Consider the following 15,944-nt stretch of genomic DNA (forward strand, 5'->3'; position numbering starts at 1 on the left):
ACTACCAAATATTTTCAAACATTGCCAAAGTGCAAGTTCTTCTCATTCTTTATGCTTAATCTGTCAGAAAATCCACAATAAAATGAAAAAGGAATCTTTTTTATTTTGATGTGCCAATTCGCTCACATACACAACCAACTGAAAATAACACTTTTTAAAAAAAAATGTGGCATAAAAATGAGGCTGTGATCTAAGTTGTGTGTATTTGTTTATGTATATATTTCAAATCATGGTGAGACTGTGAAGTGAACCTATCAGCACAGAAGGTAATGCAATGCAACATAGAAAGATAGACTGCGCATCATCACAGTTGCAAGATTTGTGAATCTTGGGAAAACTTGGGAGTTTGGTAGAAATGGATTTTTTTAAGCCTTCTTTATCAACTACTATTAATGAATACCCAAAACAGAGGCACATTACTTTTTATATCCCAGTGCAATTACATTTAGTAGGATGTGGATCTCATGTCAGACAACTAAAAAAAAAGCTTGAAAGCAAAATCCTTATTAGGTTGTATCAGGCATCTGATTGACTTACTCTGGGTTCAGCCCTGGTTTGTACTTAGCTGGAAGACTACCAGGGAATTCTATGACAGGCTGGGAAATTAGGAGGAAACATCCTGGAAGAATGAAAGATGACAGTGACAATTTTTTTCCAGCTGTTACTGAGGAAACTGCACAGATACTGTATATCAATGAAGTCTGCAGGAGCTGGAGACCTTTTGTTAAAGCCAAAATCTTCTGTGAGAATTCACAATTAGACAAAACTTTTTTTTCTAATATGAAGGATGCATTCCATCGAAGTATTTGTATACTTACTTTAATTCTCACAGGGTTATTAAGCAGTTCTTAAAGGGGTGATTGTAAAACAGGTTAATGGAGAGATATTGAAAGAGCACTCTAACAGATAAAGAAATAGATGAAATCAAAAGCATACTAGATGAATGGAGGGAATGAACTGATGTTTGAAACAGACATGTGATATAACTGGTAAATCAAAGAGTTTCTAGGGCAACATTTTATTTACACAAAAATTGACGAAAGGTGTGTGGATGACCAAAAAGGGTAGCATTTATACAGTGTTATTGGCATCCTGGTTATAAAATAGATTGTATCTCTGTATTTGGAAACACTCTGTTAGGATTATTGTAGGGATCCAGCTTCATTTTTTTCCTGCTTTCTTTCCCCATCCAACATGTCCCTACAGAGGCAGTAAAGGGAAAGACATCAATACCATTAAATCCTTACGTGTCCTTCGTGTCCTCAGACCCCTCAAAACTATCAAGCGGTTGCCAAAGCTCAAGGTATGTTTGGGATAGAAGTGTAAAAAGCAAGCAAAAAAAAAACCCTCATCTTGGAATCTTTGATTTTATGGTGTGTGAGAGTGTGTGTATATATTATATACATAAACACACACACATACATATTCCATAGTCATTTGAAGAAAAGATAGAGCAAGAAGGCTGAAGTCAGGCTTCATGCTCTTTCATGAAAAGGCATGAACATTAGGTTCCTTCATTAGCTTTCACATACTTATTTGCTGCACAGTTTCATCTAAAGAAGAGATATTATAATTGCCCTTAATTTTCCTTGTATTCTTGTGTTTTGGATAATCGAAATCTGCTGACTTTAGCCTTCCTGCACTTAATGGTCTCTAGTTTAGGAATTGCTTTTTTATGAATTACCATTGTATCAATGTGATATTTTCCTAACTGTAGTTTAATTGGTATGGTCGGTACATTCTTATTTTCATACCTCTCTGATTCTACATTTTTTAAAAAAGAAATATTTCCTCCACATCCATAGATGTGTTTACGTGCCCGTCGAAGTTAACTTTTTAAAAAATTATTATCATGACTTAAGACTATTGGTTTGGCTGTAACAGATGCAGTGACTAGTAAACTGGATACAGCTGAAAAGTAGTTTCTTTTTTAGAAAGACAAATTATTACTCTGGTCTAGGAGCCCTAAATCTATGCAAGCCTGGAAGATATTTGGGTAGCAGTGAAGATTTTTTTAAAAAAAGTTGTCCTCCTTAGGACCAATTTACGTGAAGAACAGTTTCAACATTAATTTTCTAGGCTTTTGTGACAGGTATCAGAAACTGTGCACTGTCCCTTTTGTTAAGTGAGCTTAAATGGGTAATCTCATTGACGGTGACAGCAGAATTGCACAATATATTGTGGAAAGCAGTGGACGATTTCACTATGTTAGTATGGCTTTTAAATACATTTTAGATTTTTAATAAGTTTGAAACTTCTATGTTAAGAAAGTGTACTGTTGCCTACTTTTGTGCTATTTTCCTTTACTTTTCAATACTGGTAGTTTAGGGTTGCATGTTACCTTAGTTTTATTTGATTTTCTCTATGATGGCATTTCTCTCACATACAAACATACTTCTTAAGCAGGACGGACAGTTTTACATAATTAAGATACAGATAAACATAACCTAGTCAAGTCTTACCAGAGTATCTGTTTTTCACAGGCTGTCTTTGACTGTGTGGTGAATTCACTCAAAAATGTCCTCAATATTCTCATTGTATACATGCTCTTCATGTTCATCTTCGCTGTGGTTGCTGTCCAGCTCTTTAAAGGCAGGTTCTTCTACTGCACTGATGAATCCAAGGAGTTTGAAAAGGACTGCAGGTACATAGCCTCCTCCCATTCAGGTTTTTTTTTTATTCAATACTTATTTATTTTATGAGACTTATATACCGCTTTAAGTGCAAGCACTCTCTAAGCGGTGTACACCAGTAAGCAATGTATATATATATATATATATATATATATATATATATATATATATATATATATATATTACATTGCCCCCAACAATCTGGGTCCTCATTTTACCTACCTCGGAAGGATGGAAGGCTGAGTCAACCTTGAGCCGGTGAGATTTGAACCGCTGACCTGCTGAACACAGTCAGCTAAAGTGGCCTGCAGTACTGCATTCTAACTGCTGCGCCACCTTTTCTCCTATATGGCCAATCCTGTAACTTATAAGAAGCTATATGACTCATAAAGCTATACTCTTTATAATTCCCTGTGTCACATTGCCATTGCATTCAGGGCAAGCCAGTGATTTCCAATGTGTTATTTTCTGATATTTATTTAATTAATTTGTATAGCTGCTCACCTTGCAGATGTGTCTCTGGATTGCTAACTGCTCATTAAAACAAAATAAAGAACACCTAGAAATCAAGAGACAAAGAATTCTAGTCCCGCCTTAGGCATGCAAACCTGCTGGGTAATTTTGGACCATGCACTCTCTCTCAGCCCTGCTCACCTAGCAGGTTTGTTGTGGGGAAAGTAGGAGGAGGAAGAAATATTAGTTATGTCCATCACCTTAAGTTATTGAGTTATGTCCTGATTAGGGTATTTTTTACATTAATAACACAGATTTTATAGCTTGCCTATATCAAAATACATTGCATCAGTTTTCCATATCAACAAAACAAAATAATTTCCTGAAGTTATAATCTAATTCAGTAAGTACAAGACACTTAAAAAAAAATCTTCTGTTCTTACATTTATCTCTATTATGCTATCCATTTTAAGTTGATGGATATAGTATAAAACAATATGAGGAGCTGCTGCTCTGATAAATCTGGCCTTTTTTTCTTTAATGATTATTTCTGATCTGATGGTTATCATGGTGTCATTTTAAATGTATGATTTTCATGGTTTTAAAGGTTCACAGAAAAACCTGATAGCAGTGAACTATACTGTAAATTGAAGTAACCAATATTTTTGTAGTAAAAGTACACAACCTTAAAGAAACAGTGAATAAAAGGAAATTTTTTATAAATTTTATAAATTTATAAGATTATAAATTTCTATTTTCTTGAAGTCATGATGATTTATTACAGGTGTGTAGAGATAAAACTGCATTTCTGAACAGAACTGCAAATACTAGTAAAAAGAGATGATTAAGGAGCTGAAACATATTTAAAAGAGATCAAGTGTTAGTCCATCCCCAAGAGAGGCTATGGAAAGCACAGATGAAATTCTAGAATTTCTTAATTCTGTGATAGATTCATTAATGGGTAATGAACTGTATTAAAAAGGAAGGAAAACAACACAACTATATGCATTTTTAAATCAGTACACAACTCCTTTTACCTCACTCCCAGATTTAATATCCCTCTAGTGGCTTTGTTATATAAAGGATAATCTGCCTTGACATTCCTTTTCCATGTTTCTCTTACAGACATGAAGAACTTAAATCATTTACTGCAATTTAGATAGTTTAGTTTTCTTTGTTTCTTAATCAATATTCCTGGACCTTTGCTACTAAACTATCAGTAAAGATGTTCTCAATAGATTCATTTATTGAATTGAGTCAATTTGTCTTAAAACATCTGAGGAAATAGGTAACAATGGACTAGAAGGATCCCTTAATTTATGGATGCAATTAGAGAATAACTCAAAGCAAGTTGAAACATTCCTCTAGATTCTAGAGCACAGGTGTCAAACTCGATCGCATCATGTGACGTATCATGATGTATCATGACTTTTTTTGCCTTTGTGGAGCTTGGTTGATCATGGCCTGCGTGTGACAGGGTTGATCATGTGACACATCCAGCCCATGGGCTGCCAGTTTGATACCCCTGTTCTAGAGCTTCAAAGACATAACTGAGATAGAGATTGTTTCTTTATCATCATTGCTACCAGAGAATATATGAGGCATTCTCACTTATGTTGATTCATTTTGACCTGGGTTTTTTTTCCCCATTTGTATTCAAGGTGCCATTCTATCTGTTTCTGTTCTCAAAACCAGTCTATCAGGGAGCCAAACAAGCTCTGTTTAAGGGGAAACTATTTGGAAGTTTTTAAGCCAAGAGCACAAATCAACCCTTTGCTGTTCAAAATATTTTGGCTATGACCACACACAAGGCATGTTCAAATCCCCTAAGAATCCATCACTGCTCGTCATTTTAATTGATCCATCATCTTTATAGAGGGATAATAAACCTATTGTTGTCATGGCAATCATAAAGTCCTGAGTCATACACTTATCTGAGATGGAATCAGTTTATTTTGCTTTACTGAATAGTACTATTATCGAAAATCTAAGATTAGGCAAAGATACTGCAGACATGTTTAGTTGGTTTTTCAGAATTTCGTATGGGAAAAATTTTTAAAACAATTCAGTCTAAATTTTCAGCACTGAAAAAACTGTTCAAATCAGAAGCTTTAGATTTTTCAAATTGCTAAAGAATTGGTCTCTTAACTTTGTTTGCAAGTTGGCAAATTTATTGGGGGAAAATATATGGAGCAACTCAAAATAATGCAAAATTATTGTATTGAAAATTATCCTAATGAATTTATTTGCCTTCATCCTCAGTTAAATATTATAGTATCAAAATTTTAATAAATTTTGTTTATGAATTATCTTCTCCTAATTATTTGGGGAGACTAACATCAAATTAATAGCTTTACAGTAGTAAAGTTTGCTTGATTAACCTTTCAGTCAATCTTGAAACCTGAATAAATAATAAACACCTCTTTTCACATTCTCATTTGAATGTTAATGCTGTTAAAGAGACCGTTTACATCTTAGAAGATTCTTATTGAATTGCTAAACTCCATTGTGTAAAATATGTTTCTGAATACTTTTGTTGATCTTCCTTAGAGGCGAATATTTAGTCTACGAGAAGAACAATGAAGTGAAGGCTGAGAGACGAGAGTGGAGGAAATATGATTTCCATTATGACAATGTGCTATGGGCACTGCTTACCCTTTTCACTGTGTCTACAGGAGAAGGTTGGCCAGAGTAAGTTATTGATGAAAATAAGGATGTTCTCAAATGATAGGGACCTTGAGCATCTAATTGGTTATTATTAGATAAGAGTGTTGGACTAATCCTTGATCTGAATTACATAAATTATGCAGATGAGGTCATTTTGCTACTTTTGTCTAGGCTTATCTAATATGTTTACTCTTATCATATGATGAAAATACCACCTCAGTTGAATAGATTATTTATTTACAATAGCACAGTATATTAAAAACTTGACCAACCAACATGAAAAAACAAAGTACATGGGGCAGATAACAAGAAGTAAAAAGACACATTTTCTGACATTGCAATATATAGAGAAATGGATATATTTTCATTTTATAATGTACTATTCTAGTCAAACAAATCTGAGATTGTTATTATGAACGTGGTTACAAGGAAAAGTGGATTTCTTTAGATAATTAACAATATAAAGCAATATGGGTTGGAAAATCAGAAGTACCAGCACCTCAAAATCAGAGACTGGCATGAGAAATTTTATTAAGCTTCTTTATGCCTACCATGCGAGAGTGTTAATTTAAATGTCAGTTCTCATTATTATTATTAGTGCTTTAATTATTATGCCGGGCCTTAAATATCGACTTTGGGATAGTGAAGGAAAAAAATCACAAGTACAACTGAACCAGAAATACTATTTCCATTTTGGAACCAATAACTATTCAGTTCTGACTTTATATTTTACTATAAAGTTGACTGGAGTTTTAAGGCTACTCTCCAACTGTCTAAATTTATCATGTTTGCTGAGGATTACAGGAAATGAAGTTCAAGACATCTGGAGAGTATTGTTTTGGAAAGACTTCCATGTTAGTACTTAGGATCCTTCTACTCCCCAAGTACAATTTTAAAGATATCAAATGGTTTATTAGTTGCAAGAAAAAGATACCTGTTGTATTAACATGCATTGTATTATTCAATCTGATATAAGCCTATATATAATAAAATAATAATATAATATAATGTAATATAATATTATAATATAATATTATCATATTAGAATTAGTATTATATTAATAAAATTACATTTTCTTCATTTACTTATATACTACCTCAATCTAACTGGACTCTATGCAGTTTACAACAAATATAATGAAATACCAAATACACTAACATAAAATATAAATAATTTATATAAAATAAAAAAACTACTTTTTTTGCAGTGTTCTTAAGCACTCAGTGGATGCTACATATGAGAATCAGGGGCCCAGCCCCGGTTATCGCATGGAGATGTCCATCTTCTATGTGGTTTATTTTGTGGTCTTCCCATTTTTTTTTGTCAACATTTTTGTGGCCTTAATCATCATCACTTTCCAAGAGCAAGGGGACAAGATGATGGAGGAATACAGTCTGGAGAAGAATGAGGTATGGCATACATTGGAAAATCAAATGAAAATGTTGTTTTGACTGTGAGAATATTATATAAAAAAAATATTCACTTCTCTGTTTCTCTCTCTCTCTTTAGCAGTTCAAAGACTTCAGCTTGCTACAAAAATATTTTGCAAGTTGTCAGTAGGAAATGAAATCTGATTTTACTGAGTCTGTGATTGGTAGCAAAGGAAGTCTGCAAAGGCAGATTCTTATAGAAAACTAACAATAAGCTGCATCATGTATTCATCATGATAAAGTTGGAAAATTAAAATATTTAGAGTATATAAGGACAAAAATTCAGATACCATAGATCTATAGAATATTTAAAACAACAATAAAAGAAGGGAACAAGGTTTATTTATAGAGAAAAATACAACATTTTATAAGACAGCAGTGGGTGCCTATTATCTTCTAGCTGTACAGAAATACAATTCCCATTATTAGCAAATATGGCTAATTGTGGAGAAAAGCTGACCTAAATAATACTATTTTGATTAATGTGTATTGTCTGTCAACTTCATGTAAATATATTAGTATCATCTACTATTGGCATTTTAGATTGTGTAGATTTGAGATTATTGCTGCTCCACTTCTTGCATTAGGCTGTTCTTCCTTACAAAAGAGAAAGGAGTCTCGTCCTTATTCTATGATACACTAATAATCCTCTTTGCTTTATTTCTTTACAAATAGTCATAACCTCCATTAACTAGCTGCCCATGGGAAAATGGCTTAAAATCCAAACAGTAGGACCTTTTTTCTATTAAAAGCTACATTCTCTCAAGGGTACCGTATTAGCAGATGGGACTGTTCTTTCTCTCTCTCCCCCCCCCCCGCCTCTGCCTCTCCCCCTCCCCATATCTGCCTATGGGGGAAATTACTTTAAAATAAAAAATATGGATTTTTATCTGTTAAGGGTCACATTTTCTTATGTTAATCTGTTATTGGGCAAGCCTGCTCCCCTTCTTCTCTCATTTATCTTTCTCCTACCATTTCCCTCTTTCCTTCCTTTCCCAAAGGCTAGCAGAAGAAGAATAACTCAGTCTTGCAAAGTTTGGAGTCACAAAGAGCTTTGGAAACTAATCCAGCCTTTCCCCACTGCTGAATTAATGCTACCCATCATTCTCTGAGTCAGCAGAAAACTATACCAGCATAAAATTTTCTGCCTCCTTTGTCTCCTTTGTGATTTACTGCTAAGTGATGCTGTTCTAATCATGTCTAAGTAACACTTGATTAGCAAAGACATAAATTCCCATATCTTTGCTCCTTCCCTCTCAACCAACAGGGAAAACATCCACTGGTCACTGTGGTGTAATAGGGATGTGGCTGTAGGACTTTGTCCATCAAATCTAGGCTTTTTCCTGGGCCTTTCTTTCTATACCCCATTCTATTGTAAGCTGAGCTGAATACAATTTTAAAAATTAGATTGAAATAATGAAGGAACTGAATCATTAAAAGTACTTTTCCTGGGAGTTTCTCTCCCCCATCTTTTCTAAAGAGGCAACATATCCCAAGTTCTACATTTCTCAATATCAGTTGAGGAATGAAGGTAGACCTGTCATTCTATAGTTGTGCTATTTCAAATTTTACTACAATGACAAGTAAAAGACAGTCTGGTGTTGTTGCATTATTCTGACAGAAAAAAAAAATCAGACAGACAGCAGGAATTTAATCTGACTGGAGATAAGAGAAAAGAGAGCATAGTCAACAGTCTGAATCAACAAATGTTCTGATCTCTCCCATCACTGGTCTTATGACTTTGCTTCCAACATTTTCATTGATGAAGTGTAATAACATTTTTTACCTTTCACCCCCCACCCCCATCTAATCTTCAAATGTTAAAGGCATACATTTGGGAACCATCAGAGCTCCGTGTGTTGTCTGCAAAAAAGTAACGTTAATGTATACATGGAGTTTATTTATATTGTAGGATTTGGGTGCATTTTGACCAGGTTGCCTCCCTAAAAATCTTAGTTGAGACAACAGCTAAGTGTTATATATGTAAAAAAGGGAAACATTTTGCAAGCAAATGCCCTAAATGTTCTAAGCTTTATTTATTTATTTATTTATTTCTAAAATTTATATGCCGCCCAATCCCAGGGGACTCAGGGCGGCATACAAAATTTAAAACAATAATATGACAATAAAACAATAAAATAAGTACATTCATACAGTGTGTCCGATCATATCCCGCCGCCCCCCCCCCGGGGACATCAGCCCCAGGCCTGCTGGAACAGGAGAGTTTTAATAAGCTTGGCTTATAAGGAACTAACTAACTAAATTCTAGGAGCTTGAGAGAGGCAAATTGTAATAGGATGTATGATGCTCATAGTATCTCCTTCGCCTCACACAAAAATTGACTCTCCCATAAAACTTCAGAACCTGGTAGATTTTAAAGCTAGGGCAGTATTGTAGACTGCAATTGAATACAAATATACCTAGATCCATTAATGAAGATGGAAATCATTGATGATAAATAACTGCATTCAGAACCATCATTTTTAAAAAACTTTTGAAACGCTTTTCATTTTAGCGTCTTCTATACATGCCTCCGTAGCATTGGGGATGCCTTTGCTTTAGATCCATAACCTACATATTCCTGTGAGCAAGCAAATACTGCATTTGGCTCTCCAAAATGCCAAACCTCATACTGAGCCTCTTCTAGAGGGGAAGCCGTTACAGAAGTTATCTGCTTGCCCATGTCATTAAAGAAATGGAAACCTTGATATCAGCTTGAAGATTGGGAATTATCTGTCCCTTGGTGTTCTCAGTAATCATTCCATTAAAAAGAAAGAATACTGCTTTGAATTTCATGATTAGGTCTTCTAAATTCTATAATTATTAAGGATCATTAGCTCGCTCTTGTTTCTGAACTTTTAAAAACCGTACAGGAGGCATGGACTTTGGCCAGTTTAGATCTCAGAAGAGACTACAATTTAATTTGCATTAAGGTGAGGTACATAAGTTTAGCTCCCTTTGCCATGCAATATGAATAATTTGAACAGACATATAGTTCAATAAATTCCACATTTTTCATGAAATCCTGGACTGTTATATTGAAGTTTATTTGGTGGTCTGTTAACTTATTCTGAAGACTATACTTGGCCAGTTCTATCTACACAGTGTATGTTAAAATAGAGAAATATATCTTTGACCTGTTTCTCTTGGATTATCGGCAGTACCACATCTTTTCTGGGGAATCACAATGGATCTCATCAAAATGGATTCAGCTCTCTCCTTGTGTGTGTATACACCCATCATGTCAAGGAGATGCAGCGATTTTGAAGATTCTTAAATTTTATTACCTTGATTATCCTTGATTGTGCAGCCTATATAAAAACTTTGACCCATCTTGCTTAGAATAGCATTTTCAAGCACTGTGCATAGTTTCAAGTAGGATCTTGATGCTCAACCTGCCTGTTCCTCATTCAAACAGACTTTTGCCTCCCTGTCCTATCCTCTATCATCATGCTCCTTTGTTGTTCAAACAGGTGCTTCTGGTTTTTGATTTAAGGACAATCATTCTCCAGACATCTGTGGTTTGTGAACAAAGACTTTTGCCTTGCACCCTTTATTCTAGACAGCTACTGAAGCCAGAAAAGAACTGTGATGTTTTGAACAAGGAATATTTAGTGATCAGAGATGCTTTTCAACACTGGCACACCTCTTGTAAGAAGCTTCACACCAAACACCACAAGATCCTGGAGTACCTACAATCTATTTCACACACTCAGGTGGGCACAGTTCTCCCAATTTAATTTTCATATCACAGGCTGATACTTTTTCACACAAGTCTGAATAGTTTATTCCACTTGTCACCCATCTCACAGTTCTGTTCTCCAGTCTGAACATTTTGCATTCCCACTTCCAATAGTAGCCTCAGTCTGAGTCTCTGAGAGCTAATGGCATACTCTTCATTTCACCAGACAAATTCACATATCAAAATGACATGTATGGGCTTGGGTACATAATCTTCAGGGAGACGTCCAATTCACCTTTCTTTTTCTTAGGAATGGGGAGAATTGCATCACAATGACTGATTATACATTCTCGCTTCCTTGAGAAGATTTTACAACTTAGTCATTAGAGATTTTGGACTACTTAAGACCACACACTTTCTGCTCCAGTATTTTTCTTGTCCAAGTAGATGTTAATGTCTATGGATCTTCTTGTCTCAGCTGTTGCCATGTCTGGACTTTATCTAGAAACTAGCTGGCCTGTTGCATTGCAAAGGAGACTTGAGTCACAGTTTCCATGGATTATACAACTGATTAACCACCTATAGGACATGAACATGTCATTAGTGTTTTCCAAGATGGTTCATTCCATCTCCTGGCAAGACTTCAGAGACTAATTCTCTACTACATATTCTGGCATTGAAGCTTTCCTAATCTACTCATTTTTAACAGAAGTATTCTATTCACAGTCTATTTTCCAATATTAGATATTAAATTTATTTTTTTTCTTCAGTGCATCACCTACAATCCACTTATGAGACACAGAGGATAAATGCCACCTTAGAGCAATGCCATCATTGCTATATGTAAGCTACCAGCAAAACAGTTTATCTACACTCTTGCCTATGGCTGAGTTCACAACTTGGTTTGTTCTTCTGTTTACATTTCTTTGTTTCAAGGATTCTGTGTAGATCTGTTACTCATATAACTCACTTTCTCCCAGCCTGGGGTCATGGACTTTCTACAAGAACTTCAGACAGTACACCAACTCCTTCAAGAGCCGCTATATTTTGCTAGGGCTTCCTACTACAAACTGCTGAACACCACCACCCATTGATGCTGGAGGTTGCATCTAAATTCATCTTTCTCTTGCAGTCTGGTTACAGCACCTATCAACTTGAACTCTGAGGGAGCAGGCTTGAGGAACAGGGAAAGGGTTTTTGCCAAGAGAGAATCTGAACTGCATCTGCATCCACCAGCAGATTTCTGGATGAGAATAATAGGCAAATTTGTCCTACCTGCCTTCGATCCTCGGAATGGGATTCATACTTTTCCCCTTCTTATCTCCGGGACAACAAATTCTGGACTAGGAAGTTCTACTGGAGTTAAGATACATGACCCAGGAATTACTTCCCCATCACCTGTTGCTTGTCAGATATTTTGGACACCTCCTCATCTCCTTCTTGGGGGGGGGGATGATTTCTGAACACAGGAAAGGGCCAAAACAGGAGGTTACAATGTTGGATTCTTCTGTCTGCCTATAGGCTCCTTCAAGTTTCCTCAGAGAGAGAAGGAAACAAATTCCTTATCCTCCAGCTTTTGGGATTGGGGGGGGGGAATTCTTCAATTTCAGCAAACACTCAGTGAAGCATTGGAAAAGTTCTGGATTCTTCCTGGGTCACTCATGCTGGAGAAAAGGAGGGGAGAAGCACCAAGCTCTTTCAAGAATGGGGTGGGGAAAGAAGAACTTGAAAGGTGAGGTAGCATGAAAAAACTAGTTCTGGATAGGTGAGAGCCAAATAATCCAAAACTAGACAAGTCTATTTTCATAACAAGAAAAATGATAGGAAACCACGTTTATGCTCAGAAGAGAGAATCCTCAAGCCTGTCCACTGTATGGGCAAGAGAAAAGGGGCGCAAGAGTTTGAACCTTGATTTTATTGTAAATAGGATTTTAATTTGATACATAGCAATTCCATGAGTTGTTTCATAATATCTACATTATTTTATGTAATAGGCCTACTTATTAGAGATCTGCCTTATTAAATTCCTGCCTGTGCCATCCCAGTTAATAGAATTTGCAAAGAAAACCCTGATACTGTCTTTGGATGCTGCCAGTTCAAGAGGGAAAACACTGTTATAATAACAGTATAGCTAAGGACAACTTAAATGTGACTCATTCATGGATGGAAAACAAAATGAGGGGGGAGGGGAGGCAGAGCAAAAGAGTGTGCCAGGGCATGTTTGTGCCATAGTTAGATGCAAATGAGGACAAGGACTTTGGTCTATGACAAGGTACTTCATTGATGCTAATTAGCTCTACCAGCTCTACTAGGCAAGGGCAGTAACTCTTGCTATAGACAAGCATCCCTCAGGCCCCTTTCATTGCTGGAAACAACTCTTCCATTTTTTGACCTGCATCCCATGACAAAGTTTCCTATGCGTCTATTCTCCAAACTGAAAATAAGGTTTGTATTTTTTCCCATGAAGTCCAGGCTATCAGCTGTTGTTACAAACTGATTTCCTGAAAATTACTTTTATTCAGGTTTTCTAATTACTGCCTCCTTTACAACCTATAACATATATTATCGCTGCTTAGATCTCAACTATGTAGTGAGTTACAGTTAAGATGATACATTCTAAGAACTAATTGCCATTTATTCTTGCTTGCTCTCCATTGTGGTATTTATGTCCTCAAAAAATAATGCAAACAAACACCCTTAAGATTAAGTTTTAAAAGGCAACTAGACTTCTTGTTGTTTTTTTTCCTTGAATACATTTTGCTTCTCATCCAAGAAGCTTCTTCAGTTCAAATGTGTTTAAGGGGGGAAAAAAAGTCCAGTGGCCTTTTGAAAAAGTACCTTTGGGACAACCATGACCTGGATGACTGAGAATCTCCATAGACATAATGGTTTATTGTCCCCAGGTGTAATATAGAACTGACTAAGGTTCACTGCCTATGGCACAACCATCATAACCTCATTATATTTCTGTCATTTCTAACCCAACACAGAAGCTACTGAAAGATATTCAGGTGGTTAGATATATTTTTTTCTATTCAGACACAAATCTTCCTAAACGATAAATGATTCCTCCATGATACTAGGAATATTGAGATCTGCCTGGTTCCTGTTGGCCATTTTAGGCTGCTGTTGGCTCGTGCATACCATACCCTCTGATCATGTTGCATTGCAGAAGTGAATGGGCTAGAAGGAGAAGAGAGGAGTGCTATTTTTAAACCTATCTGATGCACTCAAGACCACAAGATCTCTGTTTAACATCTATTCTGAAAAATGGGTAACAAATGAAGAGGGGACAATTTAAGTTCTCTCGCTGTCTTGGCTGTCACCTCCCCCCACCCCCTTCTCTCTAAGATTTTCCCCATCCTTGGACTGGCACTTTTTTTTCTCCAGCTAGCAGGAGAAGTGGAGAAAGCTACTTTTAAACACAGATCTGGGTCAAAAGGGCTTTAAGAGAATTAAGGGAGAAGTTATTCTGTAGGTGTCATTCTCTGGTCCCAGAAGTATTCTATGGGATTGGTGTCTAAACAGCCACCCACTCTTTCATAAATATGTTGCTAGCCCTTCCAGGACTTACAGGAATGGCAGAAGAAGCGGGGAAAGGTACTGAGTTTTGTCCATAAAGTTTCCAATATTTCCTATGGATGAAATATTTTACTGGGCAGAACTACACCACGTAGATCGGACCATAAACTTAATGTGCAAGGGAAGGTACTACTCAGTAATGCAGGAGAGCATCGTTTGTGTATTAGAGAGGATTGTCACCCCTCAAAGGGTCAGGAGGCAATTCTAGCTAATGCTAGCCTGATGTACATGGTGTGTGTGTAAGAGTGTGTGTGTTTCTATCCAGTAAAGCAGACCAGTTGTCTGCAGACCAGCTAGTTAGGATCAGGTTTGGGCAAAAGGCCTGTCCATCTTTTGAAATTTGCCTCCCTCTTTAATGAGGAAATGTTGCCCCTGTTTCTCCTACTGCCAAGATATACACCAATCTCTTTTATTAATTTGTTCTACATTAAAACTGTGGGGAAAGCCACCCGTTGTTGCTTCACTGCTGAGGCAGAACCAGACTTAACAATGAAGGCAGCAAAAAGTATGGTAACAAAAAGTGTGTGTCGTCTCAGAAACTGAAGGAAAGCACATTCATGCAGTCATGAGGAAAAGTCTTATAGTACTTGTACATATTGCTATCTATTCTGATGAAAAGCATTATTATATCTCCTTAAGTCTGGAGAGCAAGAAGGTAAGTTTTTTTTCCAAACAGACTTTAATACAATTGATTTAGAGTTAAATTTGTCTACGACAGGAATTATTTAAGCTTTCTCCCCCATATTTAATATAGAGATGTGCACTTCCTTTTTTGCCTAGAGTGGATGGTGCATTTGAAGGTCTGCCAAAGGCTATGCTCATAAACGATTCATTTAAGACAACAATATGAGAGGCAAACTAAATCACTCATACAATTTGACAATAAGATTAGGTGATGTACTTGTAGCTGCACCCAAAGATTTCAGTGTAACTTACATCCTGGGACGTCTTTCCTTAGCATCTTTTTGCTTGAAGGAGACTAATACTGTAGATTCCTGACTGCTGTTTCTTTCTCTTTTCACAGCGAGCTTGCATTGATTTTGCTATCAGCGCCAAGCCACTAACCCGACACATGCCTCAGAACAAGCAGAGCTTTCAGTACCGTATGTGGCAGTTTGTAGTTTCCCCTCCTTTTGAATACACCATTATGGCCATGATTGCCCTAAACACCATTGTCTTAATGATGAAAGTAAGTAGAAATTGCTATGAGTTGGTACTGTCTACACTGAATATATAGCATATGTGTCTTGACTTGTCCATGTATCATATATACTGTATACACCCACATACAGACGCACGCACACATATTACTATATAATTATTTGAGCTCCTGTTAATCTTACCCTATTGATCTCTCCTTAATTCTACTGACTGGCCCTGTTGACTAATTCTTAAACTATGGACTAACCTGAGTCTTAATAGTAGAAATATTATTTTGGACCTAGACTTTTGGGTCATTGTTCAGACCACACTAGTTTAATTTATCATTGTACTTT

At 36.2% G+C, this 15,944-nt stretch overlaps 1 protein-coding gene across 12 annotated transcripts in view; it reads left to right on the plus strand.

Annotated features, from left to right (window-relative positions):
* Positions 1-15,944, plus strand: part of CACNA1A (calcium voltage-gated channel subunit alpha1 A) — a 328,550-nt gene that overhangs the window by 221,897 nt on the left and 90,709 nt on the right. For all 12 annotated transcript variants that reach the window (XM_039342836.1, XM_039342879.1, XM_039342845.1 and 9 more), the window contains 5 exons: positions 1,207-1,303; positions 2,484-2,644; positions 5,637-5,777; positions 6,962-7,163; positions 15,473-15,637. In XM_039342836.1, the coding sequence (XP_039198770.1) occupies positions 1,207-1,303; positions 2,484-2,644; positions 5,637-5,777; positions 6,962-7,163; positions 15,473-15,637 (766 nt within the window). The remainder of the gene's footprint in view (positions 1-1,206; positions 1,304-2,483; positions 2,645-5,636; positions 5,778-6,961; positions 7,164-15,472; positions 15,638-15,944) is intronic.

This window comes from Crotalus tigris, unplaced genomic scaffold (assembly GCF_016545835.1).
Source record: "Crotalus tigris isolate CLP2741 ecotype Arizona unplaced genomic scaffold, ASM1654583v1 scf7180000017551.9496454, whole genome shotgun sequence".
Classification (NCBI taxonomy): domain Eukaryota; kingdom Metazoa; phylum Chordata; class Lepidosauria; order Squamata; family Viperidae; genus Crotalus; species Crotalus tigris.